Consider the following 27632-nt stretch of genomic DNA (forward strand, 5'->3'; position numbering starts at 1 on the left):
ATAATGACTCAACAACCTTAAGTTGTAGTGCACATAAACCAAGTTTTCTGCCCGGTTTCATTGAGTCTGTTTCTTCTCACATTATGTATGAAGTTGTAGGTGTTCCAACACCTCTCTGGAGAAGAAGTATTTACAACCCGTGAGAGAACTTTTTTTGCCAATTTTGGCAAAAGTCCCATGGCGCCATATGCTTTCCACCATGTGAGAGCATTAAATCTGTCTCTATCTTCCATTGCATGCAAAGAACCAAACAAACTAGTACAACTGAAGTATCTGCCTAATTCAAGACGCAAATTAGCACACTCCTCCTTGTCAGGTACCAACTTGTCTAATGCTTCCATATATCCTTTAGATACCTCTAGATCTGTATGGGGTTTGATCCTGATTCCTAACCCCACCCCCATATGCAGGTTGGCCCAACCAAGATGGAGAGTAGTATTTTGGCATAAGGATATACGCCAAGGCATGTAGTGGAACATTAAGTTTATTCCACCATGCACACACACAATTGTGAATCATTGTATACAAGTTGGGATTATTTTCTTGAAAAATATCTTTTATTTGCCCCAACATGCTATCCATCTACTCATACACCTCCCCAATCACTGGTTTATCTGTATCTGCAAAATGAATCATGCTATAAATGGGCTTGGTGAATTGCAATACTTCCCTAACATGTGCCCAAAACAGACCATCAAAAGCAATCTCCTCCACCTGTTCAAAAACTTGCTTGTCAACTGCATTTGGAGCCTTGTCCTTTAATACCTGATAGTGTTGAATTGATACCATGCTAGCCAATGACTCTCTTACCTTCAAAAGGCGCCCGAAGGTGAGGTAATAGCTAGCAAATCTAGTCTTCGCAATCTTCAACAGCTCCAATCTTGAGTGATTGCAGAAAATCCCATGGGTATTCCTATGATTTGTAATAAATTTTATCATTTTTTTGCCTCTCTTGTACAAATCACCAATCCATTTGTATTGTTGGTTTTTGTTCTTAGTAATATCATGCATTAAAAGATTCATTATGTGAACCGAACACCCAAACCAAAATATGTTGGGGTATATATCCTTACAATTAGCAACAATATCAGTGATGACTTGGATGACATTGTATGGCCCAATACTTTCAATTGTTTCAAGTAATGGTTCCGCAATGTTGATGTCGGTCTTGAACTTCTCTGAGTAATCATATGATGAAAGGAAGATGGCATCACTAATAGACATGGCAAGAACACTTATCAATAGCTTGCCTTTTACATTTGTCCATCCATCAAATACAATGGATACCCCATGCTCATTCCAAGAATTTGTCATTTTACTCAAAGAATGTGCGATTTTAGCTTTTTCATGATCAAGTCCAATGGTTCTAGCCTTGTCATACCCAGGGATCTTGTATCCTTTGGGGGCATCATTTATGGCATAAACCATTTCATGCCAATATGGTGAGCAAAGAAAATTGAATGGTATCCCACATGTATAGAGAAACTGGTAAATTTTTGAATCCACATCATTCCTACACCCTTCGTCAAGGGAATCTGATATGGTTCTACGCCCTAAAGAGATGTTTGTTCCTGTGCCTCCATATCCACTGCCATGGGAAGATGCTGATGGAGTTCTTTGTGCATGTGATTGTAAGCCATGTTCAAAGAAACTCTTTGATTTTTTAGATTTGTATTGGGCTTCTTCCTCTTCCCTTATGTATTTGGCTCTTTGTGTTGCTGACACACTTACACAAGCTTTGATTCCTATTTGTTTATCTCCATCCCATGGCCTTTTCCCATAGAGGTGCCTTCTGGCACAGGTGTATGAACTCGTGTAAGTGTTGTTGCAGTGGGTGCATGTAAATTTAGTGGTTCCACTCCCTTTCCCTGCTTCAGACCTAGAAACGTATTTCCACAATGGGGTTTGGTCTTGTTTAGTTTTTGTTCCCTCACCATCTCCACTCTCTTCCTCCTCACCAAGGTACTCCTCTTTAGGGTTTTCATGAAATCCACTATAACCCACTTCTTCATCCTCTTCATCATGATCAACCCTCCTTCTACTCTCCAACACCATAATAACAAAAAAAGGAACCAACAACAAGAAAATGCCAAAGCCATATAGCCATGATGTTTGAAGATTTGAGTTTGCAAAAAAATGGAGGAATGGGAATGGGAAATAGAGAAGATAACGATTTTATTTAGCAATGAACATATAAAAAACAAAAATGCTAGATTAGAGTGTAGATCCTACCTTTTTGGCCTTCGATCCCAAGCTTCAATCTCCCTTGCAAGCTTCTCAAGCTCCTTCAATCTCCCTCCTCAACCCAAACTCCAAGCTCCAAACTCTCTCTTGCTCTCTCCAACAAGACAAATGGTAAATAATGCGAGGGGAGAGGACCTCTTTAACCTTTTCCCCCCTCCCCTTCTCTCCCTTTCCTACCCGTCAGCTGCTCGTCCCTCTTCGTTTGCCGGCTGACCCTCCTCGTGTGTCACGCGGCCCATTTTGCTCGTCGGCAGGAGCGAAATTTTAAAACAGGGAGCAGGCGGGAGCAATCACTCCCTCTTTTAAAATTTCGCTCTCAAAGCAAAAGGGAGCCACCACTCCCTAAATTGCTCCCGAAAAATCAGGGAGTGATTTTTTTTTAAGGGAGTGCGCTCCCAAGGTTGCTCCCTATCGCTTCCAAGTGGAGCCCGAATTGGGAGTGGGTTTGAGGGGGGGGGTGCTCCCCCGCAACCCTGGTGCTTAGTGATCCTCCATAAGATAACATCCATAGTCTATACTAGAGTCCCATCCTCCTCAATACCTGTGCCATGTAGAAGATGTGAATGCCACATATGATAACTATCTTTATAACAAGTGCACTTACTCTAGTCTCTAGCACATATCCTAAGGAGAAGCATCCACTGACAATAAGCTCTTCAAGTATTAATCGACCAAAATAGATACCACTGTAGGCTAGGGCTTCACCATGTACCCCACATCACATGAAGTGCACCCCGATCATGGTGTAAACCTTTTTCAGAGCAACCCAAAAGCTAACAATTAATTTATAAATTATAGGGCGAAAGTTATAACTTTTATGTTAAATATCAACATTGACTTATAATTGTCATATTAACGTAAATAAAAAATTATAAATTCAAAAATTGATGTCAACATGAACTTATAAGTTTCCTTGATGGTGGTGATGAACTGGATGCACAAGGCAACGCGTGGGCGATTAAAGTCACCACTTGGCTACAAGTTTGAGCACTGGCCTCTCCGTCCTCTCACATTAACCCGCGTACAGGAGGAGTTAAGGTGATTCGTGGGAAATCTCAATCAGCCTCGACCTGAGCAGGAGGCAACGTTCGACGATAGTGTATGGTGGGTGGTGGATGTATTTGGGCTTGGTCCCGACTCATTGCGTGTTATGGGTATTCTGTGAGCAGGAGTAGGAAATGACGAAGGTTTATTGTGTGGGAAAGGTGGTGACCCGGCCGCTGGCGCTCCCTCCCTGGTTTTCGGGTCTGTGTAGTGGCAACTTCTTCTTTGGTGTGTGGCATTCAGTGCCTTCGTGCGCGAGCGGAGCGTGGCCTCTGGAGTTTGAGGTTATACAGTGGTTTTGGTGCATGTGGGAGGACTCTTCTCTGTGCTTGCATGCCAATTGGTTTTCCCCCCTGCGCATATCCTCTCTGGGATTTTCTAAACTTCGGCGGTTGTGGTGGCAAGGCTTCTGGGTAGGCTGGCTTGTTGTTGTCTAGCGTCAACATGAGGGTGGTGGAGAGCGTGCTCAACTCCATCCTGTTGGCAGGTTTTGGTGGGTTTGGTTGTGTGGAGCCTCATCAGCAAGGGAAGGGCAAATTTGGGGGGTTGTCGTTGCAGTTTGCACCCTCGTCAATTGCTTTGCTAGGCCTCCTCAGACTGGCTCTGGTTCTGCAAGAATGCGTCCAATTCCTCGTCTTGGACGGTCCTCCTCCCTGGCGAAGCCCAACTCGACTGGACAAGGGGGCCGAGGGCCTCAATTACAGGCGATGGTTATGGAAGGGAAGAAAATTGGGGCTGGCCGGGGTGGCAAGATAGCCGATTGCTCAAGGCGGGCGGTGTCTGGAGTCTGCGGCAGTCGGGGTCGAGGTGGCTCAGTGGCCGGGCGTGGGGTCGCACTCTGTAGCCTTAATAATGGGGTGGGGTGAAGAGACGTGGCACCACGGGTCAACGAGGGAATGCAAGGCGTGTGGTGCAAGGTCCGAGGGAAGTTCATCAATGCTGTTTGGAGAAATCCAGTGATCTGATTCAATCAATTCTGGAGTTGCTAGAAACGACTGACCGAATCCGCCGGGAAGAACACAGAGAACTCATAACTACTCTGAACAAAATGCACTACTTTTAGTGCCATGTCTGAGAACGAGTTGTGGTGGTCTGGCGCGGACAAAATTTGCTAACGAAGAAGATGGACAAGCGAGAGTCCTGAATGGTTCACTTCGAAGAAAAGTCCAATGCTCTTTCCTCCCTTCGCCTCCTCCTGGAACAACCCCTGACAACCCAACTTCAATTACGTCAGGCGATTAGCATGGTTACAAGTGTTCTCCTAGTTTTATGTGCTTTTTGGTGCTTTTGGCCTCCTAGGTTGTGGATGGGGTCCTTAGTTTCCTTTTTGTTTCTCTGTCATATGCTGCTCGTAGTAGTCAAAAAACCTGGTCGGGGTGAGACTACCTGCATTTTTCTATCGATTTACTTATTTTTTGATGAATGAATAGAATGTTGATTTACAAAAAAAACATCAACTTATAATTTTCATTTATAAATTAAGGTAAATATCAACATGAACTTATAATTTTCATTTATAAATTATAACGTAAATATCAACATGAACTTATAATTTCGTTTATAAGGTGAAAATTATAAATTATAAGGTAAATATCAACATTAACCTTATAATTTCATTTCTCTTTTAAGTTTTTAACTTAAATTTTTAACATGAAATGTTGACAGTGAGGCCTCCATTTTAGGATGTTTGGTAATAGTCTTGGAGTCCTAGGAACTCACATGGAGAAAGTAGAAATTGAGTTGTTTTTCTAGATTCAGTGGACTAAAATTTTTCAGTGTATCAACGTTTCAGTGCCTCAATAGTATATGAAATAAAACAATGCGATCTGGTCTTCTACATCTGGTGGGTTGGGGAATCGTAGGACTGTAGCGTAATAAATGCTTCTGTGTGATTGCTTGGTTATTATGAGGATCTTGGTTTAGGGGATGATTTTGATGATACGTTGTAGTGATTTATTGCAGTATGCTTTTTTGGACTCATGGACTGTAGAGGCCATTTAGAACCTCAATGTTTATGTGTTTTGGTTTTAGATATGTATCACACTTGGTGGTGTTATGCTATACTTATCTTTACATTCTATATACAGGAATGAACTTTGCATATTTGGTGGTCTAATGGTTTGGATTTATGTTCATGTACATGACTATATAATTTTTATATTTATATTTGAATATTTTATGTATATTTATGAGTTTTTTTCAGACTCTAGTTTGGTTGGAGGTTTTGGCTATTTTGGTTTCGATTCTGATAAAATTAATTCGAGGGTGGATGTACTTCTTAAGAATGCATAATGGAGGATTCTTGGCATGATTTATCAGCTTGTTATATGTGTACTTTACTTACATATCATGTGTAGATCACACTATATATCATATGCATAGCTTGTTACATATTATTTACAAGGCGTTTTTAAGTTTCAGGGCATGTGTTTTGGTAAATGATCGACTCTATGTTATTGGGGGCCAAGAGGGAGATTTTATGGCTAAACCGGGATCACCTATTTTTAAATGTTCTAGAAGGAAGGAGGTAATAATTTTTTATTTGACGTTCTCTTATCAGGCTTTCTTTGCATGTAAAATCATAATTCTAGAATGTTTATATTCTTTGCATGAATGATTTCTTCTTTTAGGTAATGTCTTTAGATTGAAGTCAAACTCTACACCTCTTTCATCTGAGGGCCATAGCCTATTTCCTACGTTTAAAGCAGGTTATAAAAAGTTTTCTTGCTTAAATGAATGAACCCACAATTAAATTTTATAATTTGCTTCTAGTTATCACTTTTTGCTAACTGGATTAACATTAGGAACATATATGTTTATTCCTCGGTGCTTTCTTATTGTCACTTTTTGTTTCCCTGTATTGATTCTATGTAGTAAGCATTGTTTTGTGTAACTATGTTGTAGTTTGATTTCTTTTTACTATTATGACTAAACAAAGCTACCAGACTTGACTCAAAGAATGATTCGGCAAGGTTTAAGAGTAAGAGTTGACTTGAACTCACAAAAAAATCAAGACATGACTTCGGAAATTACAATAATAATACATTAAATTTCAGTGAAAAATATATTTTTTCGTTATGAAAGTTTACAATTTCAATATCATGTGACTTTTCAGTAATAAATCATTTAAAAGTACATAGAAGCCACTGCATACCACAAAATGCCATGTTTTCTAAACAGAGGACAAGTCTATTAGCTGTCTATTTTGAAATCAGATCAGAAAATGTGCAATAAGTGCTTTATGGTTTTTAGTGTCTTTTATAGTTAGATTACCAAGTCTGACTTGTGAAACTGAGTTAAACTTGTCAAGTCAATTTGACTTGCAAGTCAGACTCACTGTCTCAATCTGTCTTGTGTTTGAGATGCAGATCAAAATCGTGACGTCAAGTTAGACATGGAAGAGCAGACTCAATTAGTTTCCTCAAAGACTAGAGTCAAACTTGAGTCAACTTGGACTTTTAAGGTTCTAGTAACTATGGAAAAGTGTTTGGTGTGAAAGTAATTTATGGAAAAGTATTTGGTGTGAATTTTATTTCATAATACATGCGGGGTTTTCTACTACCATAAAATTAAGATAATATAGAAAATAGAGTCCTCAGATTGCAGTCATAAGATTAAGTTCCCATGTACTAGAAAATGGTTCCTTTATTGAACTATAGGAATATTCAGTCAGATTATCAAGGGATTAGGGCAAGTTATGTTCTCAACAAGAAAAGAGATGTCATGGGGACAATGTTATACAGTCTTGCACTTTATGTACGTTGACATATTAGCGAGAAAAGGGTTCCTTGATTTGTGCCTTAATCATAGGAGCCAGAATGAGTTCCTTCTTGTGCATGATTCGAGTTCCTAAAAATTAGGAGATTCCCTATAAATTAGGACGAGTTCCTATAATTTAGGAATCAGTCCCTAAAAATTAGGACGAGTTAGGATGCAGTTAACTGATGTGTTGAAATTGAAAGTCGAGTTCTTGATTTTCTAGTGTGAGTTGATTGAGGAAAAACACAAGTGATTGAGTTTCAAGTGGTTGACTTGAAATAGGACGAGTTGCATGAGTAGTTAACTCATGCTAACTCAATCAATCACAAAATCATTCCTTAATTAGAAAACTCACTAATTTTAACCATTCGAATTGCCTTTAAAAGGAGGAACGAAGGCACAAGTTTAATCATTGTTTTGGTGAGCACGAGTTGGTGAGACCAAGCAATAGGAAGCATGAGTTTGTGTGTGGAGCTTGTGAGAGGAAGAGTGTGCAAGAGAAGCTTGTGCACAGGTTGGTAGAGGGCAACAAAGATCAACAGTCTTGCAAGGGTTTCAAGCTTAGAACAAGCAAGAAAGACAAGTGTGTCTTTCAAATTAAAACAATTGTATTTTGTAAGAGATCAATTACTCAACTTCTCTATCAATAAAATTCTCAAACAAGTAGAGGGTTTTCGCAGTTGGGTTCCCTAGACAATTCTGTGTTTTTGAATTGTGTGACTGTGCTTTTATTTGTGTTCCTATAGCGCTGCATCTAGTAGAGAAATTCTGTGTTTATGTGAGAAGGAATTTTATTTCAGATTGCCCAAACTAGCAGATCAGAATTTCGTGGATTTCCTATAGTGTATCCCTCAACTAGTTTGTCATTTCTCTTCTTAGGAGAAAGGTGGAGCTAGTCTTCCAATTTTGACTTCTTGTAATAATAATAGAATCAGTGAATTGGAGAACATATCACTGAGGCAACAACTAAATGAAAACAAGGAGTAAGATGCCCTCCACCACCCCTCTAGCGACACATTACATGCACACACCTTTAAACATGAAGCAAAAATTCATAAACTCATGGGAATAGGTAGTTAGAGGAAGGGATAAAGCATCCATCCCCCAAAAACAACTATTGATTTGATATAGGCTAACTCATGGAGGAATGTACTCGACATGCATGGGAATTGAACCTCAAAGTGAGATAGCTCCCTTTACCTCTTTCATCCTCATGGTGTTTGGGACCTATTGTCGCTCGGATTGTACAAGCACTGCGACAATGCTTAGGACTGGGGCTGTCACTCTGATCCCCGCCCACTTCGTTCTAGCTATCTCCCAACAATAGGCTATGGGGGGTAGTCCTTATGAAATGAGGTGAAGGAAGACAAGTTGGGAACCAACTTGTTTGGGAGACATGGATGAGTGGCCTAGCCACTTGGCTAGAATTAAGCAAGATTATTGATTAGATTTAGATTTTCTATTATGAGACCAGTCCCCTAATGGAGTCACAAATTCTTGCTTTCTGTAAATTGGAACCAAATGACCGGATGGACACCCACTGCTTGAATGCTTGACTAACCTATATGATATGCAAGACCTAGGACCTATGTGAGATACAGTGATCTTGGTAAATTTTAATTAGATGCTTAGTCTAAATGTAACCTTTCCCCAACTGTTTTGAGAAGCAATTCTCAAAGTAAGTTGTGAAGTGGAAGCCAACGGGAAGCAAGTAGTGGCTTGGTTAACGATCCCTCCCCCTGTGTTCCACTCACCCAGTGCCTCCGATGCTGCAGAGACTATGGGTTTGATGACAGGTCACTGTGTCAACTACTAGGAGAAATTGAATCAAGGTCACTATGTTAACTACTAGGAGACACTGATCTCTCAAGCTAGTGTAAAAAGGGTTACCCTATATCTCTATCAACCTAGCTTATGCTAAGAGGTAAATTATTAATGCAAGTTAGATCTAGGATGCTAAATATCTTGAATTAAGATTGTTTGAGTTTCTTAAGTACTTGAGTTATGATTACTTTTAATGCCAATAGTACATAACAACAATGGGAAAAACAATCTTAATACAAAATGAGTGCTTAATGATGCAATTGCAAAATTCCACTATAAATCAATCCACAAGATGCTTAAGTAAATCAACTTATCCGTCAATGATTATCAACACAAGATATTATGCCAATTCAAACTTAGAAGCCCAAGATAACTCTATCAACAAGATTAACTTTAGATTTTGAGTGCAAAGTTAGACAACCTTTAAGACCAAGATGAGATCAGCGAATTTCAGATTTATGACAGTCTATATCAATAATTCAGAAATTCCAGACTTTATTAGTGTTATGACAACAATGACGAAGCCACTTTAAATCATGAAATTTTTCTCAACAATGAAACATAAAAATTTCCAATGGATAACAAATGTAAATTAACTTGTTTAACCTACTTTATGATGAAATATTTCAGTGATATTTCAGATCTGATATATTTATAACAGCAGTAAATAGATCACAGATCATCAAACTAATGAAGCCCAAAACAATGCCCAAGATGTCGAAAAATAGTAAAATTTCATCAAAACTTGAAAAATTAATTTTTAGGGCTATTTAGAGAATGTGATTCAGAAATTTCAGATCTGATCAATTTATTACAGCAGTAAACAGATGACAGATCAGTAACTCAACAATGCTCAAGATAATCCCCAATATACCCAAAAATAGTAAGTTTTTGGTCCTTTTAAGTATTTGATTCAAAAGTTTTTTCAGGCTTGATTCAACAATTTACGCAAAAAATTCCAACAAGCAAAAATTTATATCTAGGTCAAATCCAAGGGTTTAGAGGTCAAACCCAGGCCCAAGGCCTTGTAGAAACACTTGCCCAAGTGACCCAAAATTTTGGATGAAGATGCCACTAGAAAAACAGAATTTTTGAGCCTCAAAACTTGCAAAACTACCAAGTATTTAGCCTTAAAAATTTCAGATAAGGGTTTAGGACAGAGTAGGGCAAAATAAGCCAAAAAAAGGCATAGCAAGGCCAAAGAAAGCCAATTGGTGGGGATAAAAGGGCTGAAATGAGAGATTGGGGGCTGAAATAGCAAGAGGAGGCCAAAAACTGAAAAACCCGTGTCTTGAATTTTCTTTTCTCTTCCGGATCCGAATTTTTCCGTCCAATCTTTAGTAAATGTCCCTGTAAAATTGTGTAGAGACTAGATCTTACCCTCAAAGGCCTATCTAGCTCTTATCCCACTTGATCCCTTGATCCAACCTGCAAAAATGAAAATAAAAACACCCAAACCCCAAATATATATAAAATAGATCTAAAACCCCAACCCAAGTTAGAAAAATAATTTACACATAAAATTACAAAATGATTTTACAAATTGTACATGGGTTTTTATATAAATTTTGAGAAAATAATTTTTATAATATTTTTTCTTGAAAAAATGGCTAAAACGCTTCAGAAAAATTATTGCTCACAATAGCCCTAGCGAAGAATTAATCCGCCATATAAAAACTAGGAATCCAAGCAAGATGATCCTTGCTCACAATCTGTGAACTTGGAGACCAAGGATTGAGTACTTGCAAACACTATGTATTATCTCAAAATATATCAAGTAAAGCACCACATAGGAAGCCCGTAGTCAATACATACCACATATCAACGAACAAGAACACCTCGAGTTGCACCCCAAAGTATTTTATTATAGTAGAAAAATAGTTTCCAGTGGGACAATAATTTACAAAATTCTTCAACAACAATTCTAGCCAGAGATCAAGATAACTAGAGACTCAATTGACACTCTAATTTATAGATAAATCCTCCAAATGGAAAAATAACGACTAGTTTCTTTGATCCTTGTCAAAATAATCTTGGGCGTTGATAAACACTTAAAGATCTTTTAATCTTGGCCGTTGATTTTTTTTTATTTTTGAGGGCTTTTCAAATTTATCATTTAACTCCACATTAATTAGCTCAAAATTAATTATTTTGAGCTAATTTCCTAAAAAAATTGACTTTGACTTAACCACCAAGGCCCAAGGGTCCAATTTTTTTTTTGAAATATACAATATTCCCTTGGTAGAGAACCTTTAAAAATTGACTCTTTTAAGACCCACAATTTTTTTTATTTGAAGAATTTATTTTCGTAAGACAATGTCAGGCCAGGTAACTCCACATTGAACGAGAGACAAAACTCATTGATTTTATTCATTAGCTAACACATTATTTATACATACACAAAAACGGATCAGTTCATCTTCTAGATGACTGTCCAGCTTCACCTCATCCATTTCGGATTAGGTGTCAACATTCCCCCCCTTAATCTGAAGGGATGTTGGTGAGTCCAAGCATCGTTCTGAATCTTTCAAGCTTTTCTCTTCCAAGTGCTTTGGTGAAGATGTCTGCAATTTGCTCGTTTGTGGAACAATGACGGAGATGGATTGTTTTGGCCTCAACATGATGTCGGATCAGATGATATTTAGTATTGATGTGCTTAGTACGATCATGGAACTTTGGGTTCTTGGCCAACTTTATTGCAGAGGTGTTATCAATCATGAGTGGAGTTGATTGTATTTGTTTTACCTGCAAATCTTCAAGAATTTTCCTGAGCCACACAATTTCTTTCGTTGCTTTAGCTGCTGCCACATATTCTGCTTCTGTTGTGGAATCTGCTGGTACTGATTGTTTGCGTGATCTCCAGGAGACAGCTCCTGATCCAAGACTCATAGCATATCCTGAAGTAGATACCACAGTTTCTTTGTCTCCATCGAAGTCTGAATCAGAGTATCCAATCAAGTTGAAGTCGTCCACCTGTGTATACTTGATTCCAAGGTCTTGAGTTCCCTTCAAGTACCTTAGAACTCTTTTTGCAGCAGACCAATGTCCCTCACAAGGCTTTTGCATAAACCTGGAGAGGATTCCAACAGCAAATGAAATGTCTGGTCTGGTAGTAGTGAGGTAGATGAGACTTCCTACAAGCTGTCTATACTTTGTTGCATCCTCAAATTCCTTTTCTTCAATAGATGTGAGCTTCAAGTTTTGTTCCATTGGAGTAGAAAGGGGATTGCACTCTGTCATGCCAAATCTGTTTAACAAATCTCCAATGTATTTCTTTTGAGAAAGAAATATGGACTTTGGATGTTGGGTTACTTCAATGCCAAGATAGTAATGAACATAGCCCAAATCAGTCATTTCAAAAATTTTTCCTAATTCTTTCTTTATGGATGCAATATAGCTTTCATTGCTCCCTGTCATTAAAAGATCATCTACATATACCACAAGATATACAACTGTTTTGCCAACTTTCTTGACAAATAAAGTTGCATCATCAAGATCAAAATGTTTGAAGTTGAGTTTCAGAAGATGCTCAGTTAGTTTTTCATACCAGGCTCGTGGTGCTTGTTTGAGGCCATACAAGGACTTCACAAGTTTGCATACTTTGTGTTCATGTCCTTTCACAGCAAATCCTTCAGGCTGGGACATAAAAACATTCTCTTTTAGATTTCCATTCAAGAATGCAGTTTTTACATCCATTTGATGGACTTTCCAACCGTTCTGAGCAGCTAGTGCAAAGAGTGTCCGGATGGTGGCCCATTTTGCTGTGGGAGCAAAAGTTTCCTCATAATCGACCCCTTCCTTCTGTGCAAAACCTTTTGCCACAAGCCTAGCTTTGTGCTTGTCAAGTGAGCCATCAGCTTTGTACTTGTTCTTGTAGACCCACTTGCAGCCAATTGGTTTGGTTCCAAATGGAGGATCAACCAGCTTCCAAGTGCCATTCTTTATGAGGGCATCATACTCCTTCTGCATCGCTTCTTTCCATTCATCATGAGAAGCAGCTTCTTTGAAGGAAGTTGGTTCAAAATCTGTAGACAAGTTCAATTCACAATCATAAGTAACATCCATATCAACAGGTGAATTAGAGTTATCTACATCACCTCCATCTTGTCGGTTTGAATTTCTGGTTCCTGTTTTTCCAATTTCATCAGGATGAACACTTTCAAGTGTCTTTGTCAGCCACTTTGGGGGACCTTTCTGAGATGGTCCAGGCTGTTCTGTTGATTGAGTTGGGTCTGAATCAAGATTGAGTCTCCCAATTCTATCAATTACATCACTTAAAGCATCATCCGTTGTTGGAGTGTCATGCAGGGGAGATTGTTCTTCAGAAGAAGATTCCACATGTTGATCTAGTATAGGAATCCCCCCTTCAAGATGTGGAATCTGATTATCAAACTCTTGAAATGATTTCGGTTTTGTGAATCTATCCAAGCGATCAAGTTGCCGCTCAACAACACTGTCAGATTTGGATGATTCAAGAAAAATGACATCTCTAGATAAAACAAACTTTTTATTTACTTCATCATAAAGGCGGTATGCTTTAGATGTGTTTGAATACCCCAGGAAGATACACTTACGACTTCTAGCACCAAGTTTGTTTCTATGTACCTTTGGTATTAAAGCATAACAGGTGGAACCAAATATCCTGAGATGTTTTACCGAAGGAACATGTCCATACCACAGTTCATAAGGAGTCTTGTTTCTTATAGCACTAGATGGACATCTATTCTTTATATATGCAGCACATAGAACAGCATCAGCCCAAAACATTGTCTTTACATTTTTGAAGAAAAGCATAGATCGTACCATATTCAAAATTGTTCTGTTCATTCTTTCAGCTACACCATTCTGTTGAGGATTATAAGGCACAATTGTTTGATGTTTAATCCCATGTTGGCGAAGATAGTGTTCAAATTCATTTGATGTATATTCTTTTCCATTATCAGTGCGAATAGACCCAATATGAGATTGTGCATCATTTTCAATCCACTTATGAAAATTCTTGAATGTTTGAAAAGCATCAGATTTGTTCTTCAATAAATAAACCCAACACATTCTGGTGTAATCATCAATAAATGTCATGATATACTTATTTCCATTTGCAGAAGGAACAGGCATTGGACCACATAAATCTGAATGAATAAGTTCAAGCTTCCTATGTGCTCTTGAATGTGAATCATGAAAAGACTGTTTGCTATGCTTTCCTAGAATGCAAGCATCACATTGTTTATGTTTTCTAGGAATTGTAGGCAAACCAGCAACACCATTTTTCTTCAACAAGCGGAGACTATCATAGTTTAAATGTCCAAATCTAGCATGCCATAATAAACTTGATGGAAGTGTACCTTCATCATGATGAGAAATATATGAAAAATGCTGTGCATGAGCAGAGGTTCCTTGCAGTTTAAGAAGTCTTTCTTCTTCTATACCCCTCATGACAAGTGAATGGTCAGATGCCTTTCTTACCTCAAGCTTTCCATCAAACATATGAATGGAGTGACCTTGTTGGCGGATGTGGACCAGGGACAACAAGTTTCTCTTAAGCTGTGGGAGATATAGAACATGATCCAGAAGAAAGTCTGGAAGACCAGGCAGTTTAAGCCTGACTGTGCCAAGCCCTGATGGCTTGATTTTTGACTGATCTGCAAAGTATACTGCTCCATCAACATTATCAGTGAAATCTTCAAAAAAATCTTTCCTATGAGTCATATGACAGGTTGCTCCTGAATCAAGCAACCAGTCATTTTTCGACGAAGTAAGTGAAGCATTAAACAGATCTTCATTTACTCCAATGTTACATTGTGCCTCAATATAGTGAGCGGATTCAGGTGCTTTACCTTTGTCTGTGTCATCAGTTTTACCTTTCTGCTGTTTTCTTCTATGCTCAATCTTTTCCCATGGTAGCTTGCATGTAGAAGCATCATGAGATCCTTTTTGTTTGCAGCGAATGCAATGTAAGTCTGCCTTTTCTTCTTGAGGGTGTCTGCCCCCCCTGCCTCTGAAGTATCTTTTTCTTTCTCTTGAAGGCATACTGTAACAAAAAAACTTCTGCTGATAGAAAAAAAATACTTCTGCTGAAAAAAAAATCCTTATGCCACAACCTTATGCACTTTATTTTCCTTCTAACATTTGCATCAGCATCACCATTTTTTTTTTTATATCACAGCCACACTACTATGTTTTGAGAGAAAAAAAAGGCACTAAGGGATCTCTTCAACATATATCACTTCAATATATATCAATGCAAAAACTGTTAAGAAAACAGCGCAATATATAAAACTCTCTGACTGATATAAACACTCTGACTGCTTTGAAAACTGCTTACCATACAATATTCAAACTGCCAGCACAAAACTGATTACCATATAATACTCAAACCCAGCACAAAACTGATTAATACTCAACCCTGGTCAATGCGCATATACCCACAACGCAGTCTTCAAATCCACGGTCTTCAATTAAAAAACGCAGTCCACAGCATTAAAATGCATATACCATGACAGCGTTTCTATACATAAGCTTAAAATGTATATACCAGTCTTCAAATAAAAACGCAGTCTTCATGTACAGGCTTCAATACAAGGCAGTCATTTTTCAAAAAGAAATGTATCAACGCAGTCATCAATACAACAATACAACGCAGTCTTTAATACATCAACGCAGTGGCAGTCTTCAATACCTAACACTCTTTTTCAAAACAATTCTTCAAGTTTTTCGAAAAGGGATACAGCACTGACATAATCAAAAGGGCTGCGTATTATTTGTGCTGCCTGGATGCAATTGGGGACGCTCAAAAGTGAGCTCACCGTCGGAAAGACCAAACCCTGGTCTGTAGTCTTGATTCTGAAGAAAAGATTGTGGGATTGCCCCATACACGGAAATTAAAAGACGATCAAGCGAGCGTGAATAGAGGAGAAGCTTGGCATAACCGAGCAGCACAGGGATTTTCCAGAGCGGCTATGAATTTGAACAGATCAGTATCCAAGTCAACAACAATACAATTAATATAGATAAAATTTCTGGGAGGTAGGACTTGAATTAAATGTAGCCAATCACAATGGACCAATACAATACAGCGCAGCTTTACCACAGTTCTGAAGTGGGAAACGCAGTCTATACCAATGTATATAGTCAGGCTTCAATAAAAAAAACGCAGTCCATTACAAGCTTTAATCTTCCTCCACAACCGTAATAGCTTTAAAATAATACAACGCAGGTTTTAATACAGTACAACGCAGCGTTTCCATTACAAAAACAAACGCTGTCTTTATTAAAATGAGAACGCAGCCACCATACAAGCAACGCAGTCGCAGTCAACAGCAGAAGCGCATCAATAACCTTGTTTGAATGGAATGAGATAGGTTTTTTTTTTTACCAACAGCAGAAAACGCATCAACGCATAGTTCCACGGACAGAGGGCGCAGTCTCCATGTCAGGACAGAGGGCGCAGTCTTCAGCAGTGTCAGGAATCTCTCAGGATGATGCAGCGCTCAGCAGGAGTTACACTATTTTGAGACCTGTGCTCCGATACCATGTCAGGCCAGGTAACTCCACATTGAACGAGAGACAAAACTCATTGATTTTATTCATTAGCTAACACATTATTTATACATACACAAAAACGGATCAGTTCATCTTCTAGATGACTGTCCAGCTTCACCTCATCCATTTCGGATTAGGTGTCAACAGACAATTTAAATTTGACTCTAATTAATTAATTTTCTGGCTTAGGATTTAATTTTATTTTGCTAGAAAAATTAATTAATTTACACGAGGGGATTTAATATTTTTCCAACCATCTAATACATAAGATTTTACATTTATAAGACTTAAAGAGGGAATACACATTAGGCTTAGACCCTCAAGAGTCAAGACACATAACCCATCTGTGACACAACATGATTTAGTAGACCAAGTGATTTGTAATAAAATAATTAAGCGAACTAACTTAAATTATTCCCAAACCACTTTTACATTAGACTCGACTAAAACACTAGGACTCACCTAAGATTTCGACAATAAATTTCACCCCAGCTTTGGGGGTTTAAGCTGGAGGGAAAAAAACTCTTCTGATTAGTCATGTTTAGAAACACAAGTAATTAGTGAGGTTAAAAAACCTCCAAGGATGGAATTCGTCATCAAAATTATAGGCTTACCTAGGTTTTTACATAAACTCAAGGTCTTACTAGGATCATTTACATCATATAACTTGCAAAATGGGGTGACCATGACACATGGACTGTTGATAGGTGATATGATCCTGTTGGAAAAAGTGGGCACTTTTGCTTCCTTGGAACTTTGACAATTTGAGTTCAACAAGACCTTATTCCTTTGAGATAAACTGAATCTCCATGATGTCACCCTTGATATAGGTAGGCTTGGGTCCAACTCCACTTCTTTTCTCTAGTTTGGGATTGCTGCTCATCAACTTCAGGCTTTTAGAGCGAAGCGGAAATTATTTTCTTTTCCTAGTAAGAATTTTTCATTGATGAAGATCTAACTAGACACAAGTTGCAAAGGTTAAACACTCCATGGAGTTGGTTACGTAGCATGCCAGGCAAGGAAATAGGAAGTCATCAGGAAACTCAAAGCAGCCATCCGTTACTCTTTTCCACCTAGGTGGGAACCTTGTTTTGGGGCTTCCAAATGACAGGCCTATTGGGAGGGGCCGGAGGGTGCATCCATTCCCATCTGTTGTTGGAATGGCAATGGGTCTATCTGGTCATTTCCAGGTCTATTGTATGATGCTCTTAGATTGTCAAACATCTTATTCATCACTGAGACACATGAAAGGCTTGTTTGGCCTCTCCTGGACATTACAGGATACCATCGATTTTCAACATGTAGACAAATGTGAGCCTTGAGTTGTTCAGCTGAAAAAAAAAAAACATATAACTCCCTCTAGGTCACCTCGCCAAATGTGAGCCTAGGGGTGGAACATATGCTACCTTGACAATCAACCATGCCATCCCTAAGCCTGTAACCGTCAACTTGTGCACCTACCAAGTGTCTCAACTAAAGAGTCTCCTCTCGGCCCATGACACGCGGTGTCTCATCCAACTACCTAGGGTGAGCCTCCCATGCCCTGCTGCCTGAATGGAGAGTGTCAAAGGGCAACAACCAAACCCTTTGCGACTGTAAGCAACATTGCAGGATGATGGGTGGGTATGTCCCAACGAGTATGATCAAGAGTCTGCTGGAATGCTCAAGAGTAATCCTACAGATGACCCTCTCCTCGCCTTGGATCTGCTGATAACCCCCTCGAGGGCCTGCCTCCACTTGACATGGTGTCCCCAAATGCTCAACAATGTCCTCATCGATCCTAGGTGAATTGCGTCCAATGGTACACCTATTGTCCCTGTCCATAAGTCTCCCTGGAGGCAACGCTCCAAGAGCCCGTTGTGTCGCATCATGTGTCACTGCATAACACCAAGTACTACCGCACTCCTCGACATGCCACCGTACGTCGCAACCTATCCCTGTACAACATTGGATACCCCCGGCTATGACTATAACATCCTGTACCATCCTGTCTCCTGCCTGTGTCATTGCACCTGTCACTCCCTGCACATCCTCAATGCGATGCGAGTCACTCCTCCTACCCCACAATGTAAATCGGCATGCATGTGGTATACCACATGCATCTCCATGCTCCTCTGCGGGCCACTGCGCCTAGCTGCACAACCTTGCACATCACTGGGCGCTATGGCCTAAAATTGGGTCTGTATGCATCAGGCCACATCCCTCTATATAAAACTAGACGCTATGACCTGACTCTCTGCAGTCTTGTGTACCCACTGCCTACTGTCATACCACCCTGTAACATATGGTATCCTGCATGTGCCAAAGTGTCCGCCACTCTGCTAGTGACCCCTATCCTGGTAGACCTGAGCACCCTAACTCTACTCCTTCTAGAGGGGATATCTCTGCTGGGTCGATTCTCTATGACCCTTGAGTCCTAAACCTCAATGGGAGAACATCGTCTCCATACAATATCCGGTCCGGTGGCCTACCCATGCCACCTTCTCCAAGAAGCTCTTGGTAGAGAATGCTAATCATCTTGCGACCACATGCACAGCCAACATGCCAATACAATCCATGGAGCCTGCTCACAAACTGCCAATCTGCTAGTGCCGGCTGGAATTCCCCTAGGGAATGTATATGCCCAGTCACTGGGTCGACTACCTCATCAATGCCATAGCCATCCCGCATGTCTGATATCGGATAGGGAGCTCCACTTGGATCCCAGTGGCAACCTGGGTCTCCAGTGCCCTCGGTGTCTAAGAGCTCCCATTGAGCCTTACTCCAGACTATGACCATCTCCATGAGTCTAGTCCACTCCACCGGGTACCAACTCAGAATCTCTCGCCATCCAACCCCAAGAGAGGGATCGAATGCACGAACTCTCGCACATAGAACAACCCTGACATGCGGATGTTGCACCTTGTGCAACTCCGATCGTCTCATCCTGCTATCTAGGTCAACACATGAGATTTGACTAGGTAGCTCCGTCTCCCTCTCTCCAAAGGGCAAAGGTGACCCAATAGTGTTGCTAACCTGGTCATCCCCTTTGGTATGTCTAGAAAACTCTGCCTCCCTCAACCCAATGCATAAGGGTGGGCTAACAACGCTGTAGATCCCATCAGTGTGCCTCTTAAAGAGAACTGTGCTGAAATCCCAATGTGTGGTCTCTATGCTGCCCCTCATCAATGGCTAGCCCAAAGGATGGTTGCACATCCTCATCCATCATGGACTTTACACGAGCCTCTGACTGCTCCTCCATAGACAACCCAACATGTAAGACATGCTCACCAGTCAGCTTGTAGGTGACTGTCATCTGACAACTCTGTCATAGATCTGGATGCCTCTGTACCTATTGGCTCCTCATCAACAGTGGGGATGTCTCCTGACACCTCATCAACCTGTGGTGCGCTACTATCACCTGAGAACTTGGTCACAACCCGAGATACCTCATCAATGGATACCTCAACAACGGATGACATCTCATTAACGTGTGTATGCTCAACTATCTCCTTGCCAACCATGGCCCTTGAACTACTCTCTCGTCTTCTTCCTTAATCCTCTTCATCACCCCAGCGTAATTCCACTGAATCCCCATTGGTTTATGCATGCCTCTTAGTTCGCAGAACTCCCAAAAAGAGAGGGATGCCTTAATGTCATGAACCAACTATTGGTATGCCCTCCAATTTGCTTCCAATAACTCCACATCAATTGCAATCATGTTTTTCCATCTTGATGCATTACCCATAATTTTGGGCGTAGTGGATTTGCAGTATAATTGAGAATGGTCTTGATTCCCAATTGCGGAATGAATCAACTTTTCCCCCACATCAATCATCATTTGTTGCATCCTAATCACCTCATTCAAGGTTACTTCCATGTTGTTTGATTCTAATATTTTTTTGGATCCCATGATTTCTTAGCTTTTTATTCTGGTCTTGTCATAGAATGAAGGGTTTCCCACAGACTGAGCCAAGATTATGGCTTTGATACCTCTGTAATGTTCCAAAATAGGAAAAATAGTGATATACAATCAAATAGCAAATTTACACCATAGAAAATTTTAAAACAATTTAATAAACACCCAGAACAATCAGAAATATGGAAGCAGCTGAGCCATTTTATTATAACTGGTGCAAGAGTATAAATATATGGAAGGAATACACCTGGGCTTGCCTTTTTTGGCAAGCGGAGCAATGCCCAGGTGAAGCAATGATAACCCAAAACTGTCCAACTGCTCTGCACTGCCCCAACAAATATGCATTGTTTGCTGCAAAGATATGGCTGAAAACCCCACCTCCCGTGCTCAAAAAATTCTGCAAATTTATTTATGAGGTCTTTGTCAAAAACCCAGAAAAACTAGAAATGGTTTGGCCTGGTTTTGACCTTCCAAAATCGACCCCCAAAAAGGCACTGCACAGTCCCCAACAATTCTGCATTGTTTGCTGCAAATATATGGCTGAAAACCCACTTCCGGTGCTCAAAAAATTCTGCAAATTTATAATCGGGGTCCTTGTCAAAAACCTAGAAAAACATAGAAATGGTTTGGCCTAGTTTTTACTTTCCAAAATCGACCCCCAAAAGGCCCTACACTCTCCAAATCCGCTGAAGCACACAACCTGCCAATACACCAGCAAAATCCTCCCCAGACACTCCTGAAATGTAGCAATCAACTCTACCAATACTTCCCTTATTTCTAACGGCAAACAATAGCCCCAATGGCTGAAACTCTATCTCCCACGTATGCCCAGTTTTTCTCTTTTGCGCTGGCCACTGAGTTTGCAAAATCATTCTTGAATATCGCTGCCACTTCCAGTCCTCAAACTCACCCAATAGCCAACAAATCTATTGAGCCTTCTCCTAATTTCTCCCGGCAATAGCCCTCCAGAAGAACGCTACAATGGCCACACTATATCCACTACTGCGTCCTCTAGAAATATGCACTGTTGGGGTGAACTGAATACAAATGCTGGAAATCTCTCTACAAATATTCTCCGGATGATAATGGATGAACCTTTCTAGGGTGGCACTCGAAGTCCCCCGAAGAAAGGGTGAGTTCTCCGCTTGGAAAACTCTTGCTAAACAACAAGTGACCCGGCTAAATAGCTCGAGCAACAAAATCAAATTCGATAAGCCAAGAATGCAAAATGAAGTGTGCTGCCTTCCTTTTATAACTTTTGTGGAGCCTTTCTTCCTGCCTTTTCTTCCCTCTCATGCATTTCGAATCATTGGCTTAGGGAGTGTGTATTTCTTATGTGGGTGGTCCCCACATATCATTAACAAAACAAAATAATATAAAATTAACTTGCCTCTAACTCCTAAGTCTTCTATCAAAAATCAAATGGGCCTCGTTTTCACCAAAATTGACCCCTAAAATGTACAAATAAATCCTGTTCCAAAATAATTTAGGAAGGGACATTACATTTTTTTATGCCAAAGAATTACAAAGCAGTCCTGTTGAATTTATCCTAGAGGTGTTTCTTGGAGTTTCTGCATGCCTAATAATCACACAGCAGATTCTGAATTCAAAATTCAGCATCTTGGATGGGGAAGGATTTTAAAAGCTTTTGCTCATCCTTCTTTTAGTTTAGAACTCCTTAACCAACTTTACTGAATAATTGTGAGACATGATGACATTTAAGATAGCTATACATTTTCGGAAATGTGCTTTTAGCTGAACTGGGTGCCTAACAAAGCAATTGTCCCTGCCTTTTTTCTGTAAGATTGCTTGAGTTGAATAACATAATTGGGAATGAAGAGACTCTGAAAGCACAGTAGAAATTTGAGAGGCATTTGTAAGAGAAATGGTTCCATGCTTAGAACATGAACAACACTGGGACGATTCCTTGGTGAAAGAAGTTCAAAGTGTGATTAATGTTAAATACTATGAAAATAAAAAATGCTATACAATATATATTATAGAACAATAACTAAAGAAGCAGAATGTAAATTTCAAAAAAGAATTTAGAGAAAAAATGTATGCTAAATATGTCTGTGAAGATTCCATAGCAGAAGAAATGCAAAAGAGGATCCATATGGAACATCATAAAAGCAAAAGCACCATACTTCATTTGTCCAGCTTATCAAAGCAGATATTGTGCCATTTAAGATCAAGGCATTGTAGAGATTGATATCATATATAAATAGGTAAGAAAATCATATGAGAATAGCGGAATCCTGTCGCAACAACTTGAAGCCCCCAAAGACAGACTAAAACAGATTGGGACAGGAGATATTATAATGGCTGACAATGGAGAATATAGAGTTCCCACTAGATCATGCTTTGTTAAAGTAATACTTTGAAAGGAACACCATAAAAACTTTAGGGGTTAATATATAAAATAAGATGAGTTACCTCAAAGATGTCAACTTAGATTTCTCATCAACTTCTTTCATAAACACAATATTCAGTTAGATGAAAACAAACTAGCAAAATCAGAACTAGCATGCACAATTTAGAGTGTGACATTAGATGTGGACTGCATCAAAAACAGCATGGGAAAAATGAAAATTTTAGCTATACAACTATAATGAAGTCAAAACACAAACAACATTTCTACTGAAGTGTCCAGCATATAATATCTGGCAATAACATCACAAGGAAAGTATGTTCCGACAGCAAGGGACAACATAGAAAGTTGATATTTTTGGACAGGTCATGTCAAAGATCCAGGATCATTGAAATGCCACAAATTAAGCTAATAAAAACCTCTATTATGGTCCACTAGACCTGTCAGGTCTGGGTGGATGATAAAATAATCCCCAAAGAAAAGCCCTATCACAGTGCAGGTGTAGTTCTGTGATGGGAAAATACAACTCTATCAATATCCGGAATTAGAAGGAAAAACTCCATATCTTGTTAGTAAAAAAATGAACTTTAGTATTGTACAAGGTCTGACAGTTGCTTTCAATGCTGGTTGATTTCTACTTAAAGTTCTTTCGTTTTGAACCATTTCAAAAAATGCTGATACATTCAGATTAGTGATGCAATTGAGTGTAGATGATCTCTTTGTTCCACTTCTTTTATAGGCTGTAGTTCTCTGATCCGCTTTAATAGGAAGCTTTATAAATAAAGTCTGATACTTTATTTAAGCAGAAGGGGGGGTTTCACTGTCCAAGATATGAAATATCTTTTTTTATAGATAAACAGCATAGAATATTAAGTCATTCAACATGATCTCGATGGGCATTAGTCACAATGAACAATTTCCCATGAGCTTGAATAGTCCACTAGCTCTCGCTGCATCAGGTGATGCTGGTGAAGAAGTGGGAGTGAAACCAGTGAAATGGATCACATAACATCAATTGTCACTTGCACGCTGTAACTGGGACTTCCTGTTGCTTTGGTTGTTTTCAATATAGCTATATCTAATAATTCTTCTACTAAATGATATGTGGCTGTCTTGTTTAGTTTGATAACTGTTTTATGGAAAATAAGCGTATTATTTATAGACTTTTGATGACATATTCATGGACAATATATGTTTGTGATGTGTAGTTTAATGACTGCACTCCAAGTCATATTTTCATAAATTAGGTATTGAATTTCCCCTTCACTTAATAATGAATGCATTTCAAATTGTGCAGGTGGTCTATGGTGATGTTTACATGCTTGGAGATGGACCTGGGTGGAAGCAGTTGCCTCCAATGCCTCTTCCAGATTCTCATATAGAGTTTGCATGGGTGGTTGTAAACAATTCTATTGTTATTGTAGGAGGCACAACAGAAAAAAATCCTGTTACAAAACGAATGGTTTTGGTTGGGGATGTGTTTCAGTTTGATTTAAATGTCACGGTATACTCTCTCTTTCTCTCTCTCTCTCTCTCACACTTTCTCTCTCTCTCTCACACACACACAACCATACATAAAACAGTTCTCCCAACTAAAGTTAAGTCTTCAAAAGTAGTAGTTGTCTTGCTTAATATGGCTGGCAATGCTATTCAAATAGCTTGTGGCTTTTATCATTGATGAGAAAAGGATCTCTAAAGGACCTTACATGCCTTTTTCTCTTCAAGATTTTTGTAAAATTATTCATTCACTTGTAATTCAGTGTGTTAAATATTCATATACTAAGCATTGTATTTCCTTGTTACAAATATTTGTTTAATTACTAGGAGTTCAGAAATGGCGTCTAGTGAAAAATAGAGAAGAAATCCACTATTTGGTAACACATCCAATGACTTCGATGGTCTGCAATGTGCATTGTAGGGCCAAGGAAACCTAACAAATTGGTGACACAAATGGTCTGTATATGTGATTTGAGCTAGATAGACTGACACAACACTGATAAAATTGTGTCAGAGAACAACACTGATAAAAATTTGTGTGTGAGAGGCTGGGGGGTACTGCTACATTTGTTTGAATGTAGGCAAGAGAAACCAAGAGGTAAATATTGAAGATTACTATTTAATCTTAAATACAATAAATTGCAGGAGTAAGCAGAGAATTGTTTGAGCTTTTAACTTAAAGGTGTGTCCAGATGTATCTGTCTTGAATATTGGAGTACTGGAAATGCCTCCCTTCAGAAGATAAAACTGATTTAAGACTCTTGAGTCCTCTGCCTCTGAATCTTCTCAGGTCATTAGATTTTCAGTAGGTCTGCACATATTCAAATATATAGATACAAGATACTGGTGACTGAAATAATTCAGAGAATAAAATGCTGGAAGCTTTGTAAGTGTCAGTAGTTCTCTTCCATGCTTTTTGATTTATGGATTAATTCAGCGAGAGTGAATGCTAAACCCAGCTTTACAATGAATGCTAATAGAGAAGGAAGGTTGATATGAGGTCCCGCGAGATCTCTGTTTTAAAATGCTTGTGAATTAAGGTTGTTGAAACTATATGCACTTTCTAGCTATTATACATTAATATGGTCTCTTTGTTTAGAATGGTGCAGGATAAACCATCTCAGCACTTTTTGATTTGTGTAGCTAAGCTTATCTTCCTTTGGAGTTAAGTGACTTGTAGCATGTGCCCAACCCATGAACAGAGTGTACGCCCATGTAGCTTAATTTTCTGAATGCGACAAAATAGTTTGCTGTTAGTGTGGTTGGATTTTGAAATGGATGTTTAGTCGTCCCAATTCCCCTTCTTCAGGGTTGTGGAGTTTGGTTAAGAACACATTCTATGCTACACAACTTAATGCCATTCATGTTTCTGTACTAATATTTTTGTCTGACGTGCATGCAGAAATGGAGAATAATTGGCAAGATGCCTTTCCGCGTGAAAACAACCCTTGTTGCATTTTGGGATGGTTGGCTTTATTTCAATTCCGGTCAACGTGATAGAGGAGTCGATGATCCATCTCCTAAAAAAGTTATTGGTCAAACTTTTAGAACAAAGTTGACCCTATTACACTAGTGATTTTGATAAGCTTGATGTATTATGATTCCATTGATATATTACTGTAATTCTTTTTTTTGTTTCAGCATTTTTCTTAATATTCATAACCATTAGTTTTGCCCTGTGGCATCTCATTTGAATTTAGTTTTGTCAAGGCAATTAAAAATTTATTCTTTTTTACTTCAATTCAGCTGGAATGCGATTACCTTGCGAGTTTCCACAGCAGGTATCTGTAAAACTGACATTGCGATTGCTCATGAACAAGCTGGTTTTATGAGGTAAACAAATTACATGCGTGATAACATAAGGGGGTGGCATAGAGGCTAACCATTTATACCCAATGTTGTTACACCTTACAATAATAGAAACAAGAGGCACAAGGTGCAGTCTCTTGCCTTTAGTGAGGAAAACTAATGTATCGTGGTTATAAACTGTACCATGTAGCAATCTGTTGAAATTGGAAATTGAGTAGAAAATATGAGTTTAATTCAAGCTGTGAGGCCATATTTTATTGTTGTAATTCTTATAGGGGAAAGTTGTTTAAAATGCAATACTTTCCCCATAAGAATTACAACAATAAAATATTTCTTTGCATTTGAGCGAGAAATTAACCAAAATAAAATCAATAGAGTGCCCTTGCATCACAGTTTTAGTGGCAAAAACTGAGCATGCTATTTAACAATGATCATAAATTACAATGTTGGAATGAAAACAAATTACATGTATATATTTTCGATAGAAATATGATTTTATATTATAAATTTACAAATATGAAAACAAGTTACATATATATTTTTCAATAGAAATATGATTTTATATTATAAATTTACAAAATTTCAAGGCAAAAGTTTTGACCCTCTTGCCAATATAAGAGGTCACTTGTATGTTGCCTGAGTAAATAAATAATATGTTGTCTGGGCTGAGATGAGTAATGTCTAAGAAAGTCAAATATATAGGGATTATCATAATCTTTCACAGAGATACATGCATGTGATTGTTTGTTATTCTTACCTCCTGGGCTTATTGGATTTTTTCTTTTTGGGTGTATTGTCATTATTGTTGTAGATGGAGTTCTGCACCGCATTTATTTTAATGTTTTTATTGTTATTTTTTGTAATCCAATATATAACAACACACTATCTGTATTTTGGTGATTAAAGTTACGAAGTAAATTGGTTGTTTTGTTTCTCTGAAATTTCAATTTTTCAAAATCTTTGAAATTTTGCTGAATTATTTTAATTTTTTTACAGTAATAAAATAGTGTATAACTAAAGCTACAAAAATTGAGGGCATTATAGCCCTTAAGCCCATCTTTTTTATTTCAGAGAAAGGTAATACCTTGCAGGTTGCTTACTAGATCATGGGAAATAATTGATAATTGCCCAGTAATAACACAATAAGATAGATTGAGGTGAGTCATAAACATATGAAGTGGTCAGATCTCTGTTATGAATAAAAATATATATAAAAATAGAAATAGAAATAGAAATAGAAATAGAAATAGAAATAGAAATAGAAATAAATATCATAGTTATAAATAGTGATCAATTAATTAATAATTAGTAATGAAGAGGCATGACTCATAGGGCATGACCATTAATGAAAGGGCACCTGCCTAGGTATATATGCGGGCTTTCATTGTAACATTCATTCATCTTATTAATAGAAATATTGCTTACAATACATTGTGTATTTTACATATTAAAAGCACAAACAATTCTAAGTTTCATAGCTTCAGTGGTATTAAAGCCATTCAGCCTTTGGACGTTATCTGCTGCACAAATCTGCCATCAAGTCTAGGCCCTAAAAATATGGAATTAAGTGAATATCATAAACCTAATATGTCAAAAGAAATTGGAGAAACATTACAACAACTAAAACAAATAAAAAGATCATTTGCA

The 27632-nt window shown here is 38.6% G+C and overlaps 1 protein-coding gene across 1 annotated transcript in view; it reads left to right on the forward strand.

Annotated features, from left to right (window-relative positions):
- The window catches only part of LOC149262235 (kelch repeat-containing protein At3g27220-like), a 93414-nt gene extending 67396 nt beyond the window's left edge, over positions 1-26018 (forward strand). Inside the window, exons 5-7 of the mRNA XM_089423743.1 lie at positions 5710-5815; positions 23977-24183; positions 25579-26018. Of these exons, the coding sequence (XP_089279869.1) occupies positions 5710-5815; positions 23977-24183; positions 25579-25749 (484 nt within the window). The 3' untranslated portion in view covers positions 25750-26018. The remainder of the gene's footprint in view (positions 1-5709; positions 5816-23976; positions 24184-25578) is intronic.
- Positions 26019-27632: the final 1614 nt, after the last annotated feature.

The sequence above is a fragment of the Pinus tabuliformis genome, chromosome 6, assembly GCF_031772625.1.
Source record: "Pinus tabuliformis cultivar Carrire ecotype Pingquan chromosome 6, CPIR1, whole genome shotgun sequence".
NCBI lineage: Eukaryota > Viridiplantae > Streptophyta > Pinopsida > Pinales > Pinaceae > Pinus > Pinus tabuliformis.